General features: G+C 43.5%; 1 protein-coding gene across 4 annotated transcripts in view; it reads left to right on the top strand.

The window, feature by feature from the left end:
- The window catches only part of emilin2b (elastin microfibril interfacer 2b), a 64,726-nt gene that overhangs the window by 339 nt on the left and 39,523 nt on the right, over nt 1-24,864 (top strand). For 3 of the 4 annotated variants that reach the window (XM_061922190.1, XM_061922189.1, XM_061922192.1), the window contains exons 2-3: nt 74-172; nt 17,395-17,570. In XM_061922190.1, the coding sequence (XP_061778174.1) occupies nt 74-172; nt 17,395-17,570 (275 nt within the window). Of the gene's footprint in view, nt 1-73; nt 173-17,394; nt 17,571-24,864 lie in introns of those variants that run through there. The other variant, XM_061922191.1, reaches the window with a different exon arrangement.

Below are 24,864 nucleotides of genomic sequence, written 5' to 3'. Positions count from 1 at the left end.
AGAGCTTTAAATTCACTTGTCAGTCTAACTGTTGTGTTTTGATGTTTTAATGGTGTGTGTGTGTGTGTGGTAGGTGGTGCGCGCACGTCGTGCTCAAGACGGTGGGAAACTTAGAAACTTTCTTCCAGCCTCAACTTCTACCTTGTTCTCCTAACTGTGCGCCACAACTCTTGTAAGTTCTCTTCCTACTATATATATTCTTGTTTTTTGTTGTTGTTTTTTGTATCCTGTTTCTTTATCATTATTATTGTCTTGTGTGGGCTGGCCACTTCATTAGGCACACCTGAACAACCTTAGGAAGGGGTCGGCAACCCAAAATGTTGAAAGAGCCATATTGGACCAAAAATACAAAAAACAAATGTGTCTGGAGCCGCAAAAAATTAAAAGCCATATTCCCTGCGATGAGATGGCGACTTGTCCAGGGTGTACCCCGCCTTCCGCCCGATTGTAGCTGAGATAGGCGCCAGCGCCCCCCGCGACCCCGAAAGGGAATAAGCGGTAGGAAATGGATGGATGGATGGATGGATTACATACAGATATAGTGTGTCATGAGATATAACTTGAATTAAGAGCATACTTGCCAATATTTGCAGCTAGAATTCACCAAGTCAAGTATTTCATATGTAATAGTGTGATCACTCTAACTGTGGTTATGTTAGATAGATAGATAAATAGTACTTTATTTATTCCGTCAGGAGAGTTCCTTCAGGAAAATTACAATTTTCAGCACAATCCCGTTCAAGATCAGACAAATATTACAGGGAGACAGAACAAGATCGCTGACGGGTTTGCCGGCTTCCAGCGCCCCTTACAAAAAAGATGAGATACAGGTAAACAAGGGGGGGTAATGGGAGAAAAAAATAAAATATTTTAAAAAATCGGTCTTAGCCTGGGCCCTGGAGAGGCGGTGCAGACTGAGGCCAAGGGAAAACATTTATGTTTATGTCATATCCTTGATGGACAGGTGGATGAAATGATTGTGGGCACTAATCTTCTGAAACCGATCAGCAAAATTAAGTCTGATGAGGCTTATTGGCGTATAGTGGGCAAATCGGATCCGCCGCAGCAGCAAGAGACCAGCGAGTTCATTCGGTTTCGAGCCAATCTGGAAAGGTGGAGGGGGGACAGTCAAGCTTAAACAGGCAGTAACATTGGAGCTTATGAGTGAACAATGTTGTGTGGGGCCGCCTTCCCAAAGAGACTAAACTCTCAGTTGGCAGTACTGTTATCGTGGAGCCAAGTTCATCACGTTGTGTGCCCCGTAACATACTAGTCGGTAGAGTGGTGACTCCATTTATTTACACATATATACACACACATAACACTCATCTACTCATTATTGAGTTAAGGGTTAAATAAATAAATGATAAATGGGTTGTACTTGTATAGCGCTTTTCTACCTTCAAGGTACTCAAAGCGCTTTGACACTACTTCCACATTCACCCATTCACACACACATTCACACACTGATGGAGGGAGCTGCCATGCAAGGCGCCAACCAGCACCCATCAGGAGCAAGGGTGAAGTGTCTTGCTCAGGACACAACGGACGTGACGAGGTTGGTACTAGCTGGGATTTGAACCAGTGACCCTCGGGTTGCGCACGGCCACTCTCCCACTGCGCCACGCCGTCCCTTATTGTTGAATTGTCCATCCTTGTTCTATTCTCTGTCACTATTTTTCTAACCATGCTGAACACCCTCTCTGATGATGCATTGTGGCACGCACAAAAGTGCTTTCATCAAATGCACTAGAGTCTGGAATCTTCCATCTCTCCCTAGCATAAATGTTTAACGCTTTTCTACCTTCAAGGTACTCAACGCGCTTTGACACTACTTCCACATTTACCCATTCACACACTCGTTCACACACTGATGGAGGGAACTGCCATGCAAGGCGCTAATCAGCACCCATCAGGAGCAAGGGTGAAGTGCCTTGCTCAAGGAAACAACGGACGTGAGGAGGTTGGTACAAGGTGGGGATTGAACCCACTGCGCCACGCATGGCCCAAAACCGGTCAATCTTTGCTTCCTGAGGAAGATCTTCACTGCTAAGGACTTGGTAGTCCACTACCAAGTGGACTACTACAACTACTAGTCCACAGCTGGGACGGCGTGGCGCAGTGGAAGAGTGGCTGTGCGCAACTCGAGCGTCCCTGGTTCAATCCCCACCTAGTACCAACCTTGTCACGTCCGTTGTGTCCTGAGCAAGACACTTCACCCTTGCTCCTGATGGGTGCTGGTTAGCGCCTTGCATGACAGCTCCCTCCATCAGTGTGTGAATAGGTAAATGTGGAAGTAGTGTCAAAGCGCTTTGAGTACCTTGAAGGTAGAAAAGCGCTATACAAGTACAACCCATTTATCATTTATTTATTTACATCTTCCCGGAGGCTATCCAGTTCCAATCGCAGCTGCGGCTTGGAACTTACAAGCGTATTTCTTCATCTTACTCGTCGTCTGCATCGCCATGGCTGTATCTTCCTCGTTATTCTGCTTCCTCTCCTTGTTGTGTGCGCAGTTCTGCACTGCACTCTCTAAAAGCCGTAGATGTTATTGTCACATATGCATGTACAGTAGTATTGTCCTGTTTAAGAGTGTCACAACATTGCTGTTTACGGCAGACAAACTTCTTTATGGTAGACAAAAACGTGACTGCTGTTGTTGTGTGTTGTTACCGCTCTGGGAGGACATTAATGAAACTGCCTGGCATTAAACCCACATAAGAAACCAAGAACTCGCCCTCGATTATTGTACATTTATAACGTCGTTGGGCAGGCACGCTGTTTATATTGTGGGAAAGCGGACATGAAAACAGGCTGACGACACGTCACTCAGCTCTGCCTGAATTTTGGGAGAAAATTTGTCCCGGGAGGTTTTCGGGAGAAGCGCTGAATTTAGGGAGTCTACCGGAAAATCCGGGAAGTTTGGCAAGTATAATTAAAAGGACTTTAAGGAAGCTAAATGAGCTCAAATTTACGTACAAATGAGGCATAATGATGCAATATGTACATTTTTAGCTAGCCTAAATAGCATGTTAGCATTGATTATCTTGCAGTCATGCAGTGACCAAATATGGCTGATTAGCACTCCACACAAGTCAATAACATCAACAAAACTCACCTTTGTGCATTCACGCACAAAGTTAAAAGTTTGCTGGACAAAATGAGACAGAAAAAGAAGTGGCATAAAACATGTCGGAGAAAGTTGTACATGTAAACAAACTACGGTGAGTTCAAGGGCCGCCAAACGTAGTAGGACAAAACGGCACTCGCTAAATACTCGAATCAGAGAAGCATGTTGTGGAGAGGCGGAGCCAGAAGTCCGACAGCGAGGCAGGGCTCACGCCGGAGCCCGGCCCAAGATGGCGGCGAGGAGGCGTGGACGCCCCGGGAGCGACGGCGCCCTCTTATACAGTGTGAGATGATTATTTAATTGTGCCCAGATGGCCGACCCGCGCACCTGATAACGATTGCGGCGTCGCTCACCGCTCGCTCGCCGTTCTTTGCCTCCTCGCCGCCATCTTGCGGCGGGCTACAGTGTGTCCTGCCTCGCTGTCGGACTGCCGGCTCCGCCTCTCATCCTTGGGGATGAATTAGAACGGAGACTAAGAGCCAGGTCTTCTCGACCAACATCGGTGTGTGACCTCACCAATGCGCTTTTGGAAGAATGGTCAAAAAAACACACTCCGCAACCTTGTGGACAGCCTTCTTCGAATAATTGAAGCTGTAATAGCTGAAAAGCTGTACATGTAAACAAACTACGGTGAGTTCAAAGACCGCCAAAATTAGTAGGACAAAACTGCGCTTGCCAAATCCTCCCATCAGTGAAGCTTTATTAATATAAACACAGAGATTTCTAAAAAATGCTCCAGGATACCAAAACATTTTGGACAATTCCATGCTCCCAACCTTGTGGGAACAGTTTTGAGCGGGTCCCTTCCTCTTCCAACAGGACTGTGCACCAGTGCACAAAGCAAGGTCCATAAAGACATGAATGACAGTCGGGTGTGGATGAACTTGACTGGCCTGCACAGAATCCTGACCTGAACCCGATAGAACACCTGTGGGGTTGAATTAGAACGGAGACTGAGCGCCAGGTCTTCTCGACCAACATCAGTGTGTGACCTCACCAATGCGCCTTTGAAGAATGGTGAAAAATTCCTATTAACACACTCCGCAACCTTGTGGACAGCCTTCCCAGAAGAGTTGAAGCTGTAATAGCTGCAAAAGTTGTACATGTAAACAAACTACGTTGAGTTCAAGGACCACCAAAATTAGTAAGACAAAATTGCGCTTGCCAAATCCTCCCATCAGTGAAGCTTTATTAATATAAACACAGAGATTTCTAAAAAATGCTCCAGGATACCAAAACATTTTGGACAATTCCATGCTCCCAACCTTGTGGGAACAGTTTTGAGCGGGTCCCTTCCTCTTCCAACAGGACTGTGCACCAGTGCACAAAGCAAGGTCCATAAAGACATGAATGACAGTCGGGTGTGGATGAACTTGACTGGCCTGCACAGAATCCTGACCTGAACCCGATAGAACACCTGTGGGGTTGAATTAGAACGGAGACTGAGCGCCAGGTCTTCTCGACCAACATCAGTGTGTGACCTCACCAATGCGCCTTTGAAGAATGGTGAAAAATTCCTATTAACACACTCCGCAACCTTGTGGACAGCCTTCCCAGAAGAGTTGAAGCTGTAATAGCTGCAAAAGTTGTACATGTAAACAAACTACGTTGAGTTCAAGGACCACCAAAATTAGTAAGACAAAATTGCGCTTGCCAAATCCTCCCATCAGTGAAGCTTTATTAATATAAACACAGAGATTTCTAAAAAATGCTCCAGGATACCAAAACATTTTGGACAATTCCATGCTCCCAACCTTGTGGGAACACTTTGGAGCGGGCCCCTTCCTCTTCCAACAGGACTGTGCACCAGTGCACAAAGCAAGGTCCATAAAGACATGGATGACAGAGTCTGGTGTGGATGAACTTGACTGGCCTGCACAGAGTCCTGACCTGAACCCGATAGAACACCTGTGGGGTTGAATTAGAACGGAGACTGAGCGCTAGGTCTTCTCGACCAACATCAGTGTGTGACCTCACCAATGCGCCTTTGGAAGAATGGTTAAATATTCCTATTAACACACTGCGCAACCTTGTGGACAGCCTTCCCAGAAGAGTTGAAGCTGTAATAGCTGCAAAAGTTGTACATGTAAACAAACTACGGTGAGTTCAAGGACCGCCAAATTAGTAGGACCAACCTGCGTTCGCCAAATCCTCTCATCAGTGAAGCATGTTTAATATAAACAGATTTCGAAAAAATACTCCAGGATACCAAAACATTTTGGATAATTCCATGCTCCAACCTTATGGGAACAGTTTGGAGCGGGCCCCTTCCTCTTCCAACAGGACTGTGCACCAGTGCGCAAAGCAAAGTCCATACAGACATGGATGACAGAGTCTGGTATGGATGAACTTGACTGGCCTGCACAGAGTCCTGACCTGAACCCGATAGAAGACCTGTGGGGTTGAATTAGAACGGAGACTGAGAGCCAGGTCTTCTCGACCAACATCAGTGTGTGACCTCACCAATGCGCCTTTGGAAGAATGGTGAAAAATTCCTATTAACACACTCCGCAACGTTGTGGACAGCCTTCCCAGTAGAGTTGAAGCTGTAATAGCTGCAAAAGTTGTACATGTAAACAAACTACGGTGAGTTCAAGGACCGCCAAAATTAGTAGGACAAAACTGTGCTCGCCAAATCTTCTCATCAGTGAAGCATGTTTAATATAAACACAGATATTTCGAAAAAATACTCCAGGATACCGAAACATTTTGGATAATTCCATGCTCCCAACCTTGTGGGAACAGTTTGGAGCGGGCCCCTTCCTCTTCCAACAGGACTGTGCACCAGTGCACAAAGCAAGGTCCATAAAGACATGGATGACAGAGTCTGGTGTGGATGAACTTGACTGGCCTGCACAGAGTCCTGACCTGAACCCGATAGAACACCTGTGGGGTTGAATTAGAACGGAGACTGAGCGCCAGGTCTTCTCGACCAACATCAGTGTGTGACCTCACCAATGCGCCTTTGGAAGAATGGTGAAAAATTGCTATTAACACACTCCGCAACCTTGTGGACAGCCTTCCCAGAAGAGTTGAAGCTGTAATAGCTGCAAAAGTTGTACATGTAAACAAACTACGGTGAGTTCAAGGGCCGCCAAAAGTAGTAGGACAAAACTGCGCTTGCCAAATCCTCCCATCAGTGAAGCTTTATTAATATAAACACAGAGATTTCTAAAAAATGCTCCAGGATACCAAAACATTTTGGACAATTCCATGCTCCCAACCTTGTGGGAACAGTTTTGAGCGGGTCCCTTCCTCTTCCAACAGGACTGTGCACCAGTGCACAAAGCAAGGTCCATAAAGACATGAATGACAGTCGGGTGTGGATGAACTTGACTGGCCTGCACAGAATCCTGACCTGAACCCGATAGAACACCTTTGGGGATGAATTAGAACGGAGACTGAGCGCCAGGTCTTCTCGACCAACATCAGTGTGTGACCTCACCAATGCGCCTTTGGAAGAATGGTGAAAAATTGCTATTAACACACTCCGCAACCTTGTGGACAGCCTTCCCAGAAGAGTTGAAGCTGTAATAGCTGCAAAAGTTGTACATGTAAACAAACTACGGTGAGTTCAAGGACCGCCAAAATTAGTAGGACCAAACTGTGCTCGCCAAATCTTCTCATCAGTGAAGCATGTTTAATATAAACACAGATATTTCGAAAAAATACTCCAGGATACCGAAACATTTTGGATAATTCCATGCTCCCAACCTTGTGGGAACAGTTTGGAGCGGGCCCCTTCCTCTTCCAACAGGACTGTGCACCAGTGCACAAAGCAAGGTCCATAAAGACATGGATGACAGAGTCTGGTGTGGATGAACTTGACTGGCCTGCACAGAGTCCTGACCTGAACCCGATAGAACACCTGTGGGGTTGAATTAGAACGGAGACTGAGCGCTAGGTCTTCTCGACCAACATCAGTGTGTGACCTCACCAATGCGCCTTTGGAAGAATGGTGAAAAATTGCTATTAACACACTCCGCAACCTTGTGGACAGCCTTCCCAGAAGAGTTGAAGCTGTAATAGCTGCAAAAGTTGTACATGTAAACAAACTACGGTGAGTTCAAGGACCGCCAAAATTAGTAGGACCAAACTGTGCTCGCCAAATCTTCTCATCAGTGAAGCATGTTTAATATAAACACAGATATTTCGAAAAAATACTCCAGGATACCGAAACATTTTGGATAATTCCATGCTCCCAACCTTGTGGGAACAGTTTGGAGCGGGCCCCTTCCTCTTCCAACAGGACTGTGCACCAGTGCACAAAGCAAGGTCCATAAAGACATGGATGACAGAGTCTGGTGTGGATGAACTTGACTGGCCTGCACAGAGTCCTGACCTGAACCCGATAGAACACCTGTGGGGTTGAATTAGAACGGAGACTGAGCGCTAGGTCTTCTCGACCAACATCAGTGTGTGACCTCACCAATGCGCCTTTGGAAGAATGGTGAAAAATTGCTATTAACACACTCCGCAACCTTGTGGACAGCCTTCCCAGAAGAGTTGAAGCTGTAATAGCTGCAAAAGTTGTACATGTAAACAAACTACGGTGAGTTCAAGGACCGCCAAAATTAGTAGGACCAAACTGTGCTCGCCAAATCTTCTCATCAGTGAAGCATGTTTAATATAAACACAGATATTTCGAAAAAATACTCCAGGATACCGAAACATTTTGGATAATTCCATGCTCCCAACCTTGTGGGAACAGTTTGGAGCGGGCCCCTTCCTCTTCCAACAGGACTGTGCACCAGTGCACAAAGCAAGGTCCATAAAGACATGGATGACAGAGTCTGGTGTGGATGAACTTGACTGGCCAGCACAGAGTCCTGACCTGAACCCGATAGAACACCTGTGGGGTTGAATTAGAACGGAGACTGAGCTCTAGGTCTTCTCGACCAACATCAGTGTGTGACCTCACCAATGCGCCTTTGGAAGAATGGTGAAAAATTGCTATTAACGCACTCCGCAACCTTGTGGACAGCCTTCCCAGAAGAGTTGAAGCTGTAATAGCTGCAAAAGTTGTACATGTAAACAAACTACGGTGAGTTCAAGGACCGCCAAAATTAGTAGGACAAAACTGCGCTTGCCAAATCCTCCCATCAGTGAAGCTTTATTAATATAAACACAGAAATTTCTAAAAAATGCTCCAGGATACCAAAACATTTTGGACAATTCCATGCTCCCAACCTTGTGGGAACACTTTGGAGCGAGTCCCTTCCTCTTCCAACAGGACTGTGCACCAGTGCACAAAGCAAGGTCCATAAAGACATGAATGACAGTCGGGTGTGGATGAACTTGACTGGCCTGCACAGAGTCCTGACCTGAACCCGATAGAACACTTTTGGGGATGAATTAGAACGGAGACAGCGAGCCAGGTCTTCTCGACCAACATCAGTGTGTGACCTCACCAATGCGCCTTTGGAAGAATGGTTAAAAATTCCTATTAACACACTCCGCAACCTTGTGGACAGCCTTCCCAGAAGAGTTGAAGCTGTAATAGCTGAAAAGTTGTGCATATCGATAGTACTTAATTGATTCCTTCAGGAGAGTTCCCTCAAGAAAATTAAAATATAAATGAAGTACGGTAAGTCCAAGGACCGCCGAAATTAATAGGACTAAACTGCGCTGGCCAAATCCTCTCATCATTGAAGCATGTTTAATACAAACAAAGAGATTTACAACAATTAGGATGGTTTGTGTCATGTTTGTCCTCCCACAGAAACCATATCAAAACAAAACAAAATATTTTTCCCCTCAACTTTTTCAATTTTCATACATTTTTGAAAGAGCTGCATTCAGCTCTTGCATAAGCTATATTGACAAACTTCATTTCTGTGCATTGAGTTGTAAAGTTTTGAAGTGAAAAAAGGCTCTCCAATGGAGACAAGCTGCTATCAGTCTGCTCAGCTTGGAAAAAAAGAGACATTAGTGCTTGATTGAGATTTCAGGTGCAGACTTATATACCATATCGGAATGGGACACACAAAATGTTATCACTTAAAGGCCTACTGAAATTAGATTTTCTTATTTAAACGGGGATAGCAGGTCCATGCTATGTGTCATACTTGATCATTTCGCGGTATTGCCATATTTTTGCTGAAAGGATTTAGTAGAGAACATCCACGATAAAGTTCGCAACTTTTGGTCGCCAATAATAAAGCCTTGCCTGTACCGGTAGTAGCAGACAATGTGCGAGGGATGTCACGGGTTGTGGAGCTCCTCACATTGTTTATAATCATGGCCACCAGCAGGGAGAGCGATTTGGACCGAGAAAGCGACGATTTCCCCATTAATTTGAGCGAGCATGAAAGATTCGTGGATGAGGAAAGTGAGAGAGAAGGACCAGAAGAAAAAAAAAGACTATGCAGTGGGAGCAATTCAGATGTTATTAGACAAATTTACTAGGATAATTCTGGAAAATCCCTTATCTGCTTATTGTGTTACTAGTGTTTTAGTGAGATTATATGGTCGTACCTGTACAACCTGAAGGTCGGCCCCGCACCTTTGTTCAGCACCAGTCGACGGGTGCCCTTCGCAAGAGACCCTCTTCGAAACACAATCTTTCGAAATGATCGCTGCATAATACACTGTACTTTGTGTGTGTGGTCCAACCCAACCGGGTTCGCTTGAATGCTCTCTTCCATAGTAAAGCTTCTCTGTCATCTTTCGGGAATGTAAACAATGAAACACCGACTGTGTTTCTGTTGCTAAAGGCGGCCGCAATACGCCGCTTACCACCTACAGCTTTCTTCTTTGATGTCTCCATTATTCATTGAACAAATTGCAAAAGATTCAGCAACACAGATGTCCAGAATACTGTGGAATTATGCGATGAAAACAGACGACTTATAGCTGGAAACGATGCTGGAACAAAATGTCCTCTACAATGCGTGACGTCACGCGCACGCGTCATCATACCGTGATGTTTCAGCAGGATACTTCGGTGCGAAATTTAAAATTGTAATTTAGTAAACTAAAAAGGCCGTATTGGCATGTGTTGCAATGTTAATATTTCATCATTGATATATAAACTATCAGACTGCGTGGTCGATAGTAGTGGGCTTCAGTAGGCCTCTAAATTTAGCTGAATTATGTTCTACATGTTTTACTACGACTACGACACACAGGAAGCTGTAATCGGTCCCTCCTAAAATTCCCGAATTAACGGCAGTTTCGGCAAAAGTAGCAATGTTATGAGGCTTCATTTTCTTTTATATACAGAAGCATTGAATCAACTTCAGAATCAGAATCAGACATACTTTATTAATCCCCGAGGGGAAATTAAAATTTTCAGCACAATCCCATTCAAGATCAGACAAACATTACTGGGAGACAGAATAGGATTCCTGACTGGTCTGCTTGTGATTTCATGAATGTGTTAGCAATATTTTTCTTTAATCCAACTTTTTTTATTGACTTTTTCACATATACAGAAAAAAAAGTGCAAGTCGAAACAGTACAATTTTAAAGTCAGTGAATTCTTCACACCCTTACCCCTAAAACCACCCACCCCACTCAGGTCGAACCAACCAGGGACACATGGCACAAACAACAAGTAAGACGACAAAGACACACACATTCACACACACACACCCATACAAGACCAAAGACAGAAAGAGACTAAAAGGAGAGCGAAAGGGAGAAAAAAAACAAATAAAAATAATGATAATAATACTAAATAAAAGGGAGTTTAATCCTCATCTGCGTCTGGACATAAGTCAAGTGAGTTGACATTCAGTAAGAAAGGACTCCATGAACTTTCAAACACTTGACCAGAGCCATTTAGTGAAAACCTAAGTTTTTCCAATTTCAAATTGTAAAGAACCTCATTATGGGACGGCGTGGCGCAGTGGGAGAGTGGCCGTGCGCAACCCGAGGGTCACTGGTTCAAATCCCACCTAGTACCAACCTCGTCACGTCCGTTGTGTCCTGAGCAAGACACTTCACCCTTGCTCCTGATGGGTGCTGGTTGGCGCCTTGCATGGCAGCTCCCTCCATCAGTGTGTGAATGTGTGTGTGAATGGGTAAATGTGGAAGTAATGTCAAAGCGCTTCGAGTACCTTGAAGGTAGAAAAGCGCTATACAAGTACAACCCATTTATTTATCATTTATTAATCCAACGGCCGTGTGATGGGGGGTGAGCCAGCTTCCAATTGAACAAGATATGTCGCCTGGCCAGCAAGGTCGTAAAAGCCACAGCGCGTTTTAGTGGTACAGGGCATGGGTTATCAGGGCATATGCCGAAAATGGCTGATAATGGGTTGGAGGGAAAGTCTTGACCGTATGCCTTTCCGATAGTGTCAAAAATGTCTTCCCTAAAGGAACATAATTTAGAGCAGGACCAGAACATATGGACATGATCAGCCGGAGATTGTTTGCATCTATTACAGGTATTGCTAACAGTGGGATAGATTTTGTATAGTTTTGAATTAGTGTAGTGAATTTCATGGATTACTTTGCTATTGATGAGACCAAGACGGGCACATATCGAGGAAGAGTGGACCAGATTCAGGGCAGAGTTCCAAACTTTATCAGATATGTTGGTGTTAAGATCGCTCTCCCACGAGGCTCTTATCATCAATCAATCAATCAATGTTTATTTATATAGCCGTAAATCACAAATGTCTCAAAGGACTGTACAAACCATTACGACTACGCCATTGATGTGACTTATTGAACAGGTGCAGTTGAAAACGGATGGATGGATTAAAATGCAAGAATGTTTTATATGTTAAACGTTATTTTTAACACCGATTACTGGCGGAATTATTCATTACTAATCGTGTTAAGCAATGTCAGCTCAGATGTATTTGAGAGCCAGATGCAGTCATCAAAAGAGCCACATCTGGCTCTAGAGCCATAGGTTCCCTACCCGTTCTAGCAATTAATAATCAATCAATCAATGTTTATTTATATAGCCCCAAATCACAAATGTCTCAAAGGACTGCACAAATCATTACGACTACAACATCCTCGGAAGAACCCACAAAAGGGCAAGGAAAACTCACACCCAGTGGGCAGGGAGAATTCACATCCAGTGGGACGCCAGTGACAATGCTGACTATGAGAAACCTTGGAGAGGACCTCAGATGTGGGCAACCCCCACCCTATAGGGGACCGAAAGCAATGGATGTCGAGCGGGTCTAACATGATACTGTGAAAGTTCAATCCATAGTGGCTCCAACACAGCCGCGAGAGTTCAGTTCAAAGCGGATCCAAGACAGGAGCGAGAGTCCCGTCCACAGGAAACCATCCCAAGCGGAGGCGGATCAGCAGCGTAGAGATGTCCCCAACCGATACACAGGCGAGCGGTCCATCCTGGGTCCCGACGAGCGGTCCATCCTGGGTCTCAACTCCTTTTCACTGATAAAGACTTTGGAGCAACTAAGCTTAAGGAGGTATATATCACAGAGATACATTTTTTATGATTTGGGCTCAGAGACAGCAATGTATCTTATAAGAGTTTCCGGAGGACGATTTGGGAAGTGTGGGAACTGCTTCTTTACAAAGTCCCTCACCTGAAAAAAAACGAAAAAGGTGGGAGTTTGGATAATCGTATTTGGAAGAGAGTTCAGCGAAGGATGAGAACACTCCATACCGTGATACCGTGATCGTGCCAGGTCATAAATGCGGGGTCGGTACGAGGAGGTTTAAATAACTGTTTTTTAAGTAGCAGGGTCAATATAGATGGGCCCTGAAAACCTTAGCTGGTTCCATATTTTCATGGAGATCGATACAATGGTGTTTGCGCCTTAAGTTTAAATGGAAAAGGGAGTGGTGAGCATAAGCAAGAACGTAATGAAAAGTGTGGGATTGCCGTTTCAAGGGATACCCAGGCCGGGAGAGTCTGAGAGCTTCCGTCCATCCAGTATAGGAGTTTCTGTACATTAGCCGCCCAATAGAACTGTATAAAATTGTGGAGTGCAAGCCCTCCCTCATATTCGGGCGATTGTAGGACCGACTTGCAGATAAGGGCCGATCCGGCCCACCATAAAAATTTGGATATTGATTTGTCTAATTTATCGATGGTTTTTTTTAGTGTTTCTTGTAAGCCTAACCTCAAAAAGCACAGGATTACAACAAAAATCGGAAAACAAACGCTGTATTGATGTTTTACTCGTTTTATACTGCACAGAATTAAAAGTCAACACTAGATGGCAGTAAAAGCACATACTCAGAACTCATTGTCAACATACATAATGGACATTGTGGAGGTCTTGCCCCTCCCTCCGGGTTCTTCGAACCACCAAGAAGAGATATGACAGACTTGACGGTTTTTGCGATTTGGTTTATTTTGCAATAAACTCATCGCTCTGCTTTTCAGCAATTGCCTCTCGTGACGGTCTCGCTTTTTGGGTTGCTTTCCAGCCATCCGCTCTCCGTCTCGCTCCCGCTTGTGCTCGGGTTTTTTTCTCCACCATCAACAACCCCAACTTCTCCAACCACTTTCTTCCCGGCTGCTGCCCTTTTATAGAGTGACAGGCGATCAGGTGGGCCATCCACGCACCTGTCGCCGATCTCGGAGCCGGCAATGGCACACCCCGCCTCGCTGCAGGTCCGCAGGCCACACTCCCTCACAGGAATATAATAACACATTTTAATTAACTAGTGATTTAGGGCTATATAAGTAAACATTGATTGATTGATTGATATAACCAAACACCGGTTATCCACAAGTTAGGGTGTATGTTTTACGCTTGAAAAGTGTTGGTTCATCTTAAAAATACATTTTTGAACATACTTACTCCTGCATGTTAGGAGCGTTTTTGAACAATCTATAGCGCAATTTTTTTCTTTACATTATTTCCACATTCACTCATTCACACACTGATGGCGGGAGCTGCCATGCACGGCGCTAACCAGGACCCATCAGGAGCTAGGTTGAAATGTCTTGCTCAAGGACACAACGGACGTGACTAGGATGGTAGAAGGTGGGGATTGAACCTGTAACCCTCAGATTGGTGGCACGGCCACTCTCCCAACTTCACCACGCCGTCCGGTAAATGAGAGACAACGAGAATTTATCATCACACTTCAACATCTCCAACATGTACCGTAAATGCTGCTTCTTTGCGAGGTCAGCAACGCAAATGAAAATCTGTCCCAGGATGAATAAATGTTAAATAAATACGTAAATACATCCTAGGAAGTTAAGTTGCGAGTTTGTTGTTAAATTACTACATTACCCAGAAGGCTTAGTGCCGTAGACGAGAGGATGACAATCTTGCCGTTTGATGAATACAGATTTGATATATTACACGTTTTTGTTCCAGATTTGTCTACACAAGAAACAAACATACGTTTTGATTAGAAGTTAAACTTAAGTTAAAGTACCAATGATTGTCACACACACACACACACACACACACACACACACACACACACACACACACATACACACTGGGTGTGGTGAAATTTGTGTTCTGCATTCGACTCATCCCCTTGTTCACCCCCTGAGAGGTGAGGGGAGCAGTGGGCAGCAGTGGTGGTCGCGCCCGGGAATCATTTTTGGTGATTTAACCCCCAATTCCAACCCTTGATGCTGAGTGCCAAGCAGGGAGGTAATGGGTCCCATTTTTATAGTCTTTGGTAGCCTTCCAGTGGGTTCCTTGGACCACCAAACATTGTCACAAGAGCCCGGATCAGGGTTACAACGCTGTTATATTTTTCCTCACAAGGTGCGAGTGCTCTGCTTTCCAGCAAACTGTTTTCTCTGTCTGTGTCTCTCTCTCCAGCTCGAACAAAATGTCTCAATCCGGCTGCTGCTAATAAAGGCGACAGGTGATTAGATAACAAGGGCCCACCTGGGCCATCTACGCACCTGTCGCTGTCTTCGAGGCCAGTCCTGGCACACCTCGTTCCCTGGCAGGCCACGCCCCCTCCACACATCTGATTTATGACACCAAAAAACTCCCAAAAATTTCAGATAAATAGATATGATGAAAATGGTATCAATCTCACAGCGATTCCGGAGGTAATGAGGAAGCCAGTCACGTCATTGCATGACATATCGTTGGGAACCACAGATCTCTTTCCCATCAACAACAATGTGAATCAAGCAGACTTTGTGAGTGCAAACCATTACTTTTGGGAACAACATCTGTTGAGTTTATACCAAAATGGATACATGGATGATACAGCAGAGGATTGGGAGAATGTCATGTGGTCAGATGAAACCAAAATAGAACTTTTTGGTATAAACTCAACTCGTCGTGTTTGGAGGAAGAATAATACTGAGTTGCATCCCAAGAACACCATACCTACTGTGAAGCATGGGGGTGGAAACATCATTCTTTGGGGCTGTTTTTCTGCTAAGGAAGGGGTGTCAAACTCAAATACAGAGTGGGCCGAAATTTAAAACTGAACAAAGCCGCGGGCCAAGGTTGAACAAATTAACCTTTTAATCGGGACCCAAACAGGTTTTGCATTGAATATTGAACAACCAAGGCTTATATAACTTTAGGGTTGGATGCAAAATTGAGTTCCAAAAAATAATAATTAAAAAATATCAATGGCATTTAAATAAACATTGAAGGCCCATTTCTATTTGCAGCCTTCTGAGGTGAATATCAAATAAAACGTTTTCCCCCACACTAATAATACATTTGAAAATAAAATAACAATAATGAATGAATCAAACATTCAAGCCTTGAAGTAGCAAGAGAAAGTGCAGGAATAAAACGTTAATTATTGCGCAGTTTGCTACACTGATTTGTTTTAACACTGAATATGGAACAAGCAACACTAATATAACTTAATAGTGCAAAATCAACTTTCAAAAAACAAACGAAAAAAAATCCATGGTATATTAATAAAGTTTAAATACAAAATGTAATGCCTCTTTTCTATTTGCAGCCCTGCGATGAGGTAGCAACTTGTCCAGGGTGTGTGGCTTCCGCCCAATTGTAGCTGAGATAGGCCCCCCGCGACACCAAAGGGAATAAGCGGTAGAAATGTATGGATGGATATTTGCAGCCTTCTAAAATACATATCAACATTACCTTTTTCCACAGGCTAATAAATTTGAAAATAAAATAACAATAAGGTGGGCGGGGTTGGGGGTAGCTGTGTATATCGTAGCGTCCCGGAAGAGTTAGTGCTGCAAGGAGGTCCTGGGTATTTGTTCTGTTGTGTTACGTTGCGGATGTTCTCCCAAAATGTGTTTGTCATTCTTGTTTGGTGTGGGTTCACAGTGTGGCGCATGTTTGTAACAGTGGTAAATCTGTTTATACGGCCACCCTCAGTGTGACCTGTATGGCTGTTGACCAAGTATGACCTTGCATTCACTTAGGTGTGCTTACGAGACGCTTACATTATGTGACTGGGTCGGCACGCTGTTTGTATGGGGGAAAAGTGGACGTGACGCCCCCAATATTGTGGTCCGGGTGGATATCGGGAGAATGGTAATCCCGGGAGATTTTCGGGATGGGCACTGAATTTCGGGAGTCTCCCGGGAAAATCGGGAGGGTTGGCAAGTATAAGTATTAGCGGTGAATGTGGCGTTACAGCGACACCGCCGCTGAATAGCACCGGCGGGCCAGCTCTAATGTTAATTTGATATTGCCTCAAGAGCCAAATGAGGTTACACGGTGGGCCAAATTGACACCCATGTGCTAAGGGGACAGGACGATTGATCCGTGTTAAGGAAAGAATGAGTGGGGCCATGTATCGTGAGATTTTGAGCCAAAACCTCCTTCCATCAGTGAGAGCTTTGAATGGTTGACTAAATACTTACTTCCCACCATAATTTACAAATAAATGCTTTAAAATTCCTACAATGTGAATTCCTGGATTTTTTTTTCACATTCTGTCTCTCACAATTGAAGTGTACCTATGATGAAAATTACAGACCTCTGTCATCATTTTAAGTGGGAGAACTTGCACAATCGCTGGCTGACTAAATACTTTTTTGCCCCACTGTATAAAGTCAAATTATTTTTGCACTCTACTGCTACTTGAAATGATATGTGCTGATACCTGCAGAAACCCTGAGACAAATCAAGACGCTGTCAGAGGCGACACAAATTATTTCAGCCGTATAAATGACCACTTTTATTGTTAATGTTTGAGCTCAGAGGGGAATGTCAACAACAGGCCAACATAGTGGACTATAGCGCATTAGCGTGTCAGAAATATCATTTTTGATGGACTATTTGCATGTATAACCCCTGTCATAAACATCAACAATGCCATGTCAAATGTGTCCTTCCTCATTGTGCTGTATTGGACTAAGAAGTCTACTGCATGATGTAATTCCACAGATATCGCACACACCTGATGCCCACATACAAGATGGTCTACAAGACCGTGACGCAGCTGGAGTGGAGATGCTGCCCGGGCTACCAGGGACACAACTGCATGGAGGTAAAAAGCGGGGAGCGTGTGGAGCGTCTGCCTCAGGCGGCCGTCCCCTCTGGACACTTTCCAGCATCGCAAGGTAAAGGACATGAGCAGTTCAAACACAGTGGAACCTCGATTTACAAACTTAATTGTTTCTGAGACATGGTTAGTAAAGCGGAAGGTTCATATAGTGAAGAAGAATTCCCCATAAGACTTAAAGGTGAACATGTCCCCATTTTAGTAAAAAACAGCACTTTGAAAACACTATGTATATATATATATGTGCGTGTATATACAGTGGGGCAAAAAAGTATCTATTCAGCCACCGATTGTGCAAGTTCTCCCACTTAAAACGATGACAGAGGTCTGTAATTTTCATTATAGGTACACTTCAACTGTGAGAGACAGAATGTGAAGAAAAAATCCAGGAATTTTAAAGAAATTATTTGTAAATTATGGTGGAAAATAAGTATTTGGTCAACCATTCAAAGCTCTCACTGATGGAAGGAGGTTTTGGCTCAAAATATCACGATACATGGCCCCATTCATTCTTTCCTTAACACGGATCAATCGTCCTGTCCCCTTAGCAGAAAAACAGCCCCAAAGCATGATGTTTCCACCCCCATGCTTCACAGTAGGTGTGGTGTTCTTGAGATGCGACTCAGTATTCTTCTTCCTCCAAACACGACGAGTTGAGTTTATACCAAAAAGTTCTATTTTGGTTTCATTTGACCACATGACATTCTCCCAATCCTCTGCTGTATCATCCATGTATCCATTTTGGTATAAACTCAACTCGTCGTGTTTGGAGGAAGAAGAATACTGAGTTCCAAGGAAGAAGAATACTGAGTTGCATCCCAAGAACACCACACCTACTGTGAAGCATGGGGGTGGAAACATCATGCTTTGCGGCTTTTTCTGCTAAGGGGACAGGACGATTGATCCGTGTTAAGGAAAAAATGAATGGGGCCATGTATCGTGAGATTTGGAGCCAAAACCTCCTTCCATCAGTGAGAGCTTTGAATGGTAGACCTGCTAACACAGACCCGCAGACATGAGCACATCACCCCTATATTAGCGTCCCTTCACTGGCTCCCTGTGCTTTATCGAATCAATTTTAAACTCCTTTTATTTGCTTTTAAATGTCTAAACAACCTCGCGCCAACATATCTCTCCGACCTCCTTCAGCCTTACTGCCCCACTCGATCCCTAAGATCAGCCGATCAGCTGCTACTGACGGTCCCTGACACAAGGCTGAAGCTTAGAGGTGACAGAGCTTTCGCTGCTGCTGCTCCCAAGCTCTGGAACGACCTACCTCTGAGTGTTAGACAAGCCTCCTCTCTTCCTGTTTTTAAATCTCTCTTAAAAACATACTTTTATTCCTTGGCTTTTAACACTAAGTGATATCCATCCTGCAATGGCGCCCCATTATACACCTGCTGTCAACCTGTTTTTATGTTTTTTTTATTTATTTTTTATCATGTTCTGTTTGTGTTGTCTTGTCCTCATATTATCTTTTAACCTGTCCATTGTACAGCACTTTGACTAACCCTGTGGTAAATTTTAAATGTGCTTTATAAATAAAGTTGATTTGATTTGATTTGAATTACTTATTTTCCACCATAATTTACAAATAAATTCTTTAAAATTCCTACAATGTGATTTCCTGGATTTTTGTTTTCACATTCTGTCTCTCACAGTTGAAGTGTACTATGATGAAAATTACATACCTCTGTCATCATTTTAAGTGGGAGAACTTGCACAATCGGTGGCTGACTAAATACTTTTTTACCTCACTGTATGTGTATATATATATATAGACAAGGGCGTAGAATTGGGTAGGGACGCTGGGGACACGTCCCTACCAATATCCAGCCGTTACTGTGTAGTCACTATCAATACAACCGCTGCCCGTAATGTTTAGTCAATGATTATGGCACAGAAAGGGTTAAATGTCGGTCTCTGCTAGAAGTCCCGCCTCTAACCTAAGTATCGCTCCCTGATTGGTTGCCGCTTTCATGCTAACTTACGTGTGATTGGATGTCCCCGCTGTCACTCCTCACTGTGGAAAAAACAGTCCCACCTATCCAGACGGTAGCTCCAAATTAGCACTGCATCTCGTCTTTTCCTCCGCTTTTTTTCCAGGTGAAAGTCAATGCTCAGTCCCCTCTACCATTATTAACCCTCCCCGTAGGTGAAAGTTCACTTTAAACATGTGAATTCAACTACTTTAGTCCGTTTTTTAACATCGTAAAAACATCAGCTGTCTTTTTCTACGGACTGCAACAGTCCGTTGTCATGGATACATGACAACAACTTCCATTCATACCAGTCATGCGTGCCTGATGCGGAGTGATAGCCTACGCTGTGATAAGGCTTTAGAATAGTAGCCGTGCTCAATATTTAAACCACGGTTAACAGCCAATCAGATCGCCGGATTTCACCTTTCCGTTTTATTTTTTAAATTTTTTTTAGTTTCATGTAACATATTTACAGTAGAAAAGCAGCAATAGAAAGAAGTAGATGAAGGGAAAAATTGAGAGTGATTTAAACACAAGTTGGGGAAAAGATTATTACAGTTCATTTATGTTTATTTACAATGCTGTATTGCATGAATGTATTTCTGATGTTGTTGATGGACAGTAGGCTATGTTAATTGACAGTATGATGCACAGTTGCACTACAGCCCTACACTAAAGAGTAAAGATGAGAACTCTTCCAAGTTGTCTCCTTTGCTTTCACTTTAGTTACTTTACCTTATAACATCTGCATGACGTGAAATTATGATTGCTAAAGTAAAAAAAAAAAAAAAGTAAACTTTCAGAGTGCTGCCTTGGAGCACTTTTGTGTCCCCACCAATCTCAAAATCAAACCTACTCCCTTGTATATAGATATATATTAGTATAGATATCTTTCGATATACATATATATATGTGTATTTGTATATAACAAACCAACACATTATCCAAACAGCACAACATTATAGCATATATTATGTTGTACTACACGCTCACAAATCTGGTCGCGCTCGCTCAAAATGCACACGGCAGAAGTGTCGCAAAAGTCCCGTGTGAGACAGCCTATGGAGGGCTCTTTCTGATTAGGGACAGACAGACAACTTAAAACACACGTACGGAGATCTGAATACACACACTCGGATTGCTATAAAAACACACTAATAGAGATACACGTTTGCAAATTAATTTGATAAAATAATGGATAAAACAGCAGTGGCTTCATGTAGTCACCGCTAGTGTTAGCACAAACTAGCAGTGTACGGCGATCCTTCATTGGTTTGTGTCCCGGCAGTGCTTTCTCCTTCGCTGTAATATAGGTCTGCTGTGGCATTGTTTTGGTCTTATCACAATTAAAGGCCTACTGAAATGAGATTTTCTTATTCAAACGGGGATAGCAGGTCCATTCTATGTGTCATACTTGATCATTTCGCGATATTGCCATATTTTTGCTGAAATGATTTAGTAGAGAACATCCACGATATAGTTCGCAACTTTTGGTCGCTAATAAAAAAGCCTTGCCTGTAGCAGACAATGTGCGCGTGACTTCACGGGTTGTAGGGCTCCTCACATCCTCACATTGTTTATAATGTGAGCCTCCAGCAGCAAGAGCTATTCGGACCGAGAAAGCGACTATTTCCCCATTAATTTGAGCGAGGATGAAAGATTCGTGGATGAGGAAATATAGAGTGAAGCACACAAAAAAAAAGGCGACGGCTTCAGGGGGCGGAAGTAGGACCGATTCAGATGTAGTTAAACACATTTACTAGGATAATTCTGGAAGATCCCTTATCTGCTTATTGTTTTAACAGTGTTTTAGTGAGATTGTAAAGACATAAATGGTAAATGGGTTGTACTTGTATAGCGCTTTTTTACCCCTTTTTAAGGAGCCCAAAGCGCTTTGACAGTATTTCCACATTCGCCCATTCACACACACATTCACACACTGACGGTGGGAGCTGCCATGCAAGGCGCCTTGCTCACCAGGACCCATCAGGAGCAAGGGTGAAGTGTCTTGCCCAAGAACACAACGGACGTGACTATAGGACGGTAGAAGGTGGGGATTGAACCACTCTTAACAACTTCGCCACGTCATACCTGAAAGTCGGATGGCTGCGGTGAACGCCAGTGTCTCTGAGAGAAGCCGAGGAGCCAAGATCACAGCTGCTTTTTTGAGCTGCAGGATGAGGTCTCATAATCCACCGATGTCTCCGGTAAGAGCCGACTTAATATCACAATTTTCCCATCCAAAAACTTGCTGGTTGACGTAGAGAAACATGTTCGCTTGACCGCTCTGTGTTAAAGCTTCACAACACACAAAGAAACAACGGCTGTGTCTCGGTGCTAAAAGGCAGCTGCAATACACCGCTTTCCACCAACAGCATTTGTTCTTTATAGTCTACATTATTAATTTAACAAATTGCAGAAGATTCAGCAACACAGATGTCCAAATTACTGTGTAATTATGTGATAAAAAGAGACGACTTTTAGCCGTAAGTGGTGCTGAGCTAATATGTCCCCTCCAACCAATAACGTCGCAAACTCGCGTCATCATTCCGCAACGTTTTCAACAAGAAACTCAGCGGGAAATTTAAAATTGTAATGTAGTAAACTAAAAAGGCCGTATTGGCATGTGTTGCAATGTTAATATTTCATCATTGATATATAAACTATCAGACTGCGTGGTCGGTAGTAGTGGGTTTCAGTAGGCCTTTAAAGACTTGCTGTGGCACAAAGCCGCCTTCTCTGATAAAATCCCTTAATTGAAGGTGCCGCGTCCTGGATGCTGGCTCGCTAAAATGCTAGTTTAAATCAGTTGTCTTGCAAAGCGAAGCTATACAGTGAGACTGTGATAGTTTGGACAGTTTCTGATCACACAAAGTGATCTCTAAGAGAGTCTGGTACAGCTCTGACCAATACAAGGTACGACAATTGTGGAAATAAACCCGTCCGATGTGCTGCTCGCCGTCGAAGCTCTTAGAAATGGCTGCTGTAAACAGGATGTGACACAGGGGCCCCTGCCCACATGTACAAGAAGTGATGTCATCAAAATGGCAGGTAAAAAAGGATTGAATGCAGTGTTTGTACGCCGAGACTTGGTTCGCACACAGAGGCCTAGTGGATAGAGCAGGAGTGTCAAACTCAAATACAGAGTGGGCCAAAATTTAAAACTGAACAAAGCCGCGGGCCAAGGTTGAACGAATGAATCTTTTAATAGGGACCCAAACAAGTTTTGCATTGAATATCGAACAAGCAAGGCTTATATAACTTTATATTGACGTGCAAAATCATCGAGTTTCAAATAATAATGAAAAAATATCAATGGCATATCAAATAAAATTTTAATAAACATTGAATACCTCTTTTCTATATTGCAGCCTTCTGAGTTAAATATGAACATGAACTTTTTTCCACAGGCTAATAATACATTTGAAAATAAATTAACAATAATGAATGAATCAAACATTCAAGCCTTGAAGTAGCAAGAGAAAGTGCATGAATAAAATGTTAATTATTGCTCAGTTTGCTCCACTGATTTGCTTTAACACTGAATATGGAACAAGCAACGCTTATATAACTTAATAGTGCAAAATCAACTTTGAAAAAACAAACGATAGAACATCAATGGCATATTAAATAACATTTAAATAAAGATGTAATGCCTCTTTTCTTTTTGCAGCCTTCTAAAGAAAATATCAACATTAACTTTTTCCAAAGGCTAATTCATTTGAAAATTAAATAACAATGAGGTGGGCGGGGTTGGTGGTAGCAGAGGTGTATATTGTAGCGTCCTGGAAGAGTTAGTGCTGCAAGGGCTTCCGGGTATTTGTTCTGTTGTGTTTATGTTGTGTTACGGTGCAGATGTTCTCCCAAAATGTGTTTGTCATTCTTGTTTGATGTGGGTTCACAGTGTGACGCACATTTGTAACAGTGTTAAAGTTGTTTATACCGCCACCCTCAGTGTGACCAAGTATGGCTTGCATTCACTTACGTGTGCTTACGAGCCGCTTACATTATGTGACTGGGTCGGCACGCTGTTTGTATGGAGGAAAAGTGGACGTGACGCCCCCAATATTGTTGTCCGAGTGGAAAGCGGGAGGAATTCCGGAGAATGGTTGTCCTGGGAGATTTTCAAGGGGAGCACTGAACTTCGGGAGTCTCACGGTAAAATCGGGAGGGTTGGCATGTATGAGTATTAGTGGTGAATGCGGCGTTATAGCGGCACCACCGCTGTATAGTACCAGCAGGCCAACTCTAATGTTGATTTGATATTGCCTCAAGGGCCAAATGAAATTACACGGCGGGCCAAATTTGGCCCGCGGGCCAGAGTTTGACACCCACGGGTTAGAGTGTCCGCCCTGAGATGGGTAGGTTGTGAGTTCAAACCCCGGCCAAGTCATACCAAAGACTATAAAAATGGGACCAATTACCTCCCTGCTTGGCACTTAGCATCAAGGGTTGTAATTGGGGGTTTGATCACCAAAAATTATTCCCGGGCGCGGCACCGCTGCTGCTCACTGCTCCCCTCACCTCCCAGGGGGTGAACAAGGGGATGGGTCAAATGCAGAGGACAAATTTCACCACACCTCGTGTGTGCGTATGTGTGACAATCATTGGTACTTTAACTTTAACTTAAAGGCCTACTGAAACCCACCATTACCCACCACACAGTCTGATAGTTTATATATCAATGATGAAATATTAACATTGCAACACATGCCAATACGGCCTTTTTAGTTTACTAAATTGCAATTTTAAATTTCGCGCGAAATATCCTGTTGAAAACGTTGCGGTATGATGACTCGTATGATGACGCGTGCGTTTGACGTCTCGGGTTGTAACGGACATTATTTTCAAGCCCGATCCAAGCTATAAGTAGTCTGCTTTAATCGCATAATTAAACAGTATTCTGGAAATCTGTGTTGCTGTATATTTTGCAATTTGTTCAATTAATAATGGAGAAGTCAAAGTAGAAAGATGGAAGTGGGAAGCTTTTAGCCTTTAGCCACACAAACTCACGGTGTTTCCTTGTTTAAAATTCCCGGAGGTGAAGCTTTACTATGGAACAGAGCAGTCAAGCGAACACGGATCCCGACTACATGTCAACCGGCAGTTTTCGGTGAGAAAATTGTGGTAATAAGTCAGCTCTTACCGGAGATCAGCGGAGCTTCTGTCCTGCTGCAGCTGCCGTGACTTCACACCACACACCCTTCCGACTTTCAGGTACTATTTAACTCACTAAAACACTAGCAACACAATAGGCAGATAATGGATTTCCCAGAATTATCCTAGTAAATGTGTCTAAAAACATCTGAATCGCTCCCACTGCAATCGCCTTTTTTTTTTTTTTTCTAGTCCATCCATCCATCCATTTTC

This window comes from Nerophis ophidion, linkage group LG15 (assembly GCF_033978795.1).
Source record: "Nerophis ophidion isolate RoL-2023_Sa linkage group LG15, RoL_Noph_v1.0, whole genome shotgun sequence".
NCBI classification, from domain to species: Eukaryota; Metazoa; Chordata; class Actinopteri; order Syngnathiformes; family Syngnathidae; genus Nerophis; species Nerophis ophidion.
The sequence above is the reverse complement of the archived record's forward strand: the minus strand, read 5'-3'. Positions and strand labels throughout refer to the sequence as shown.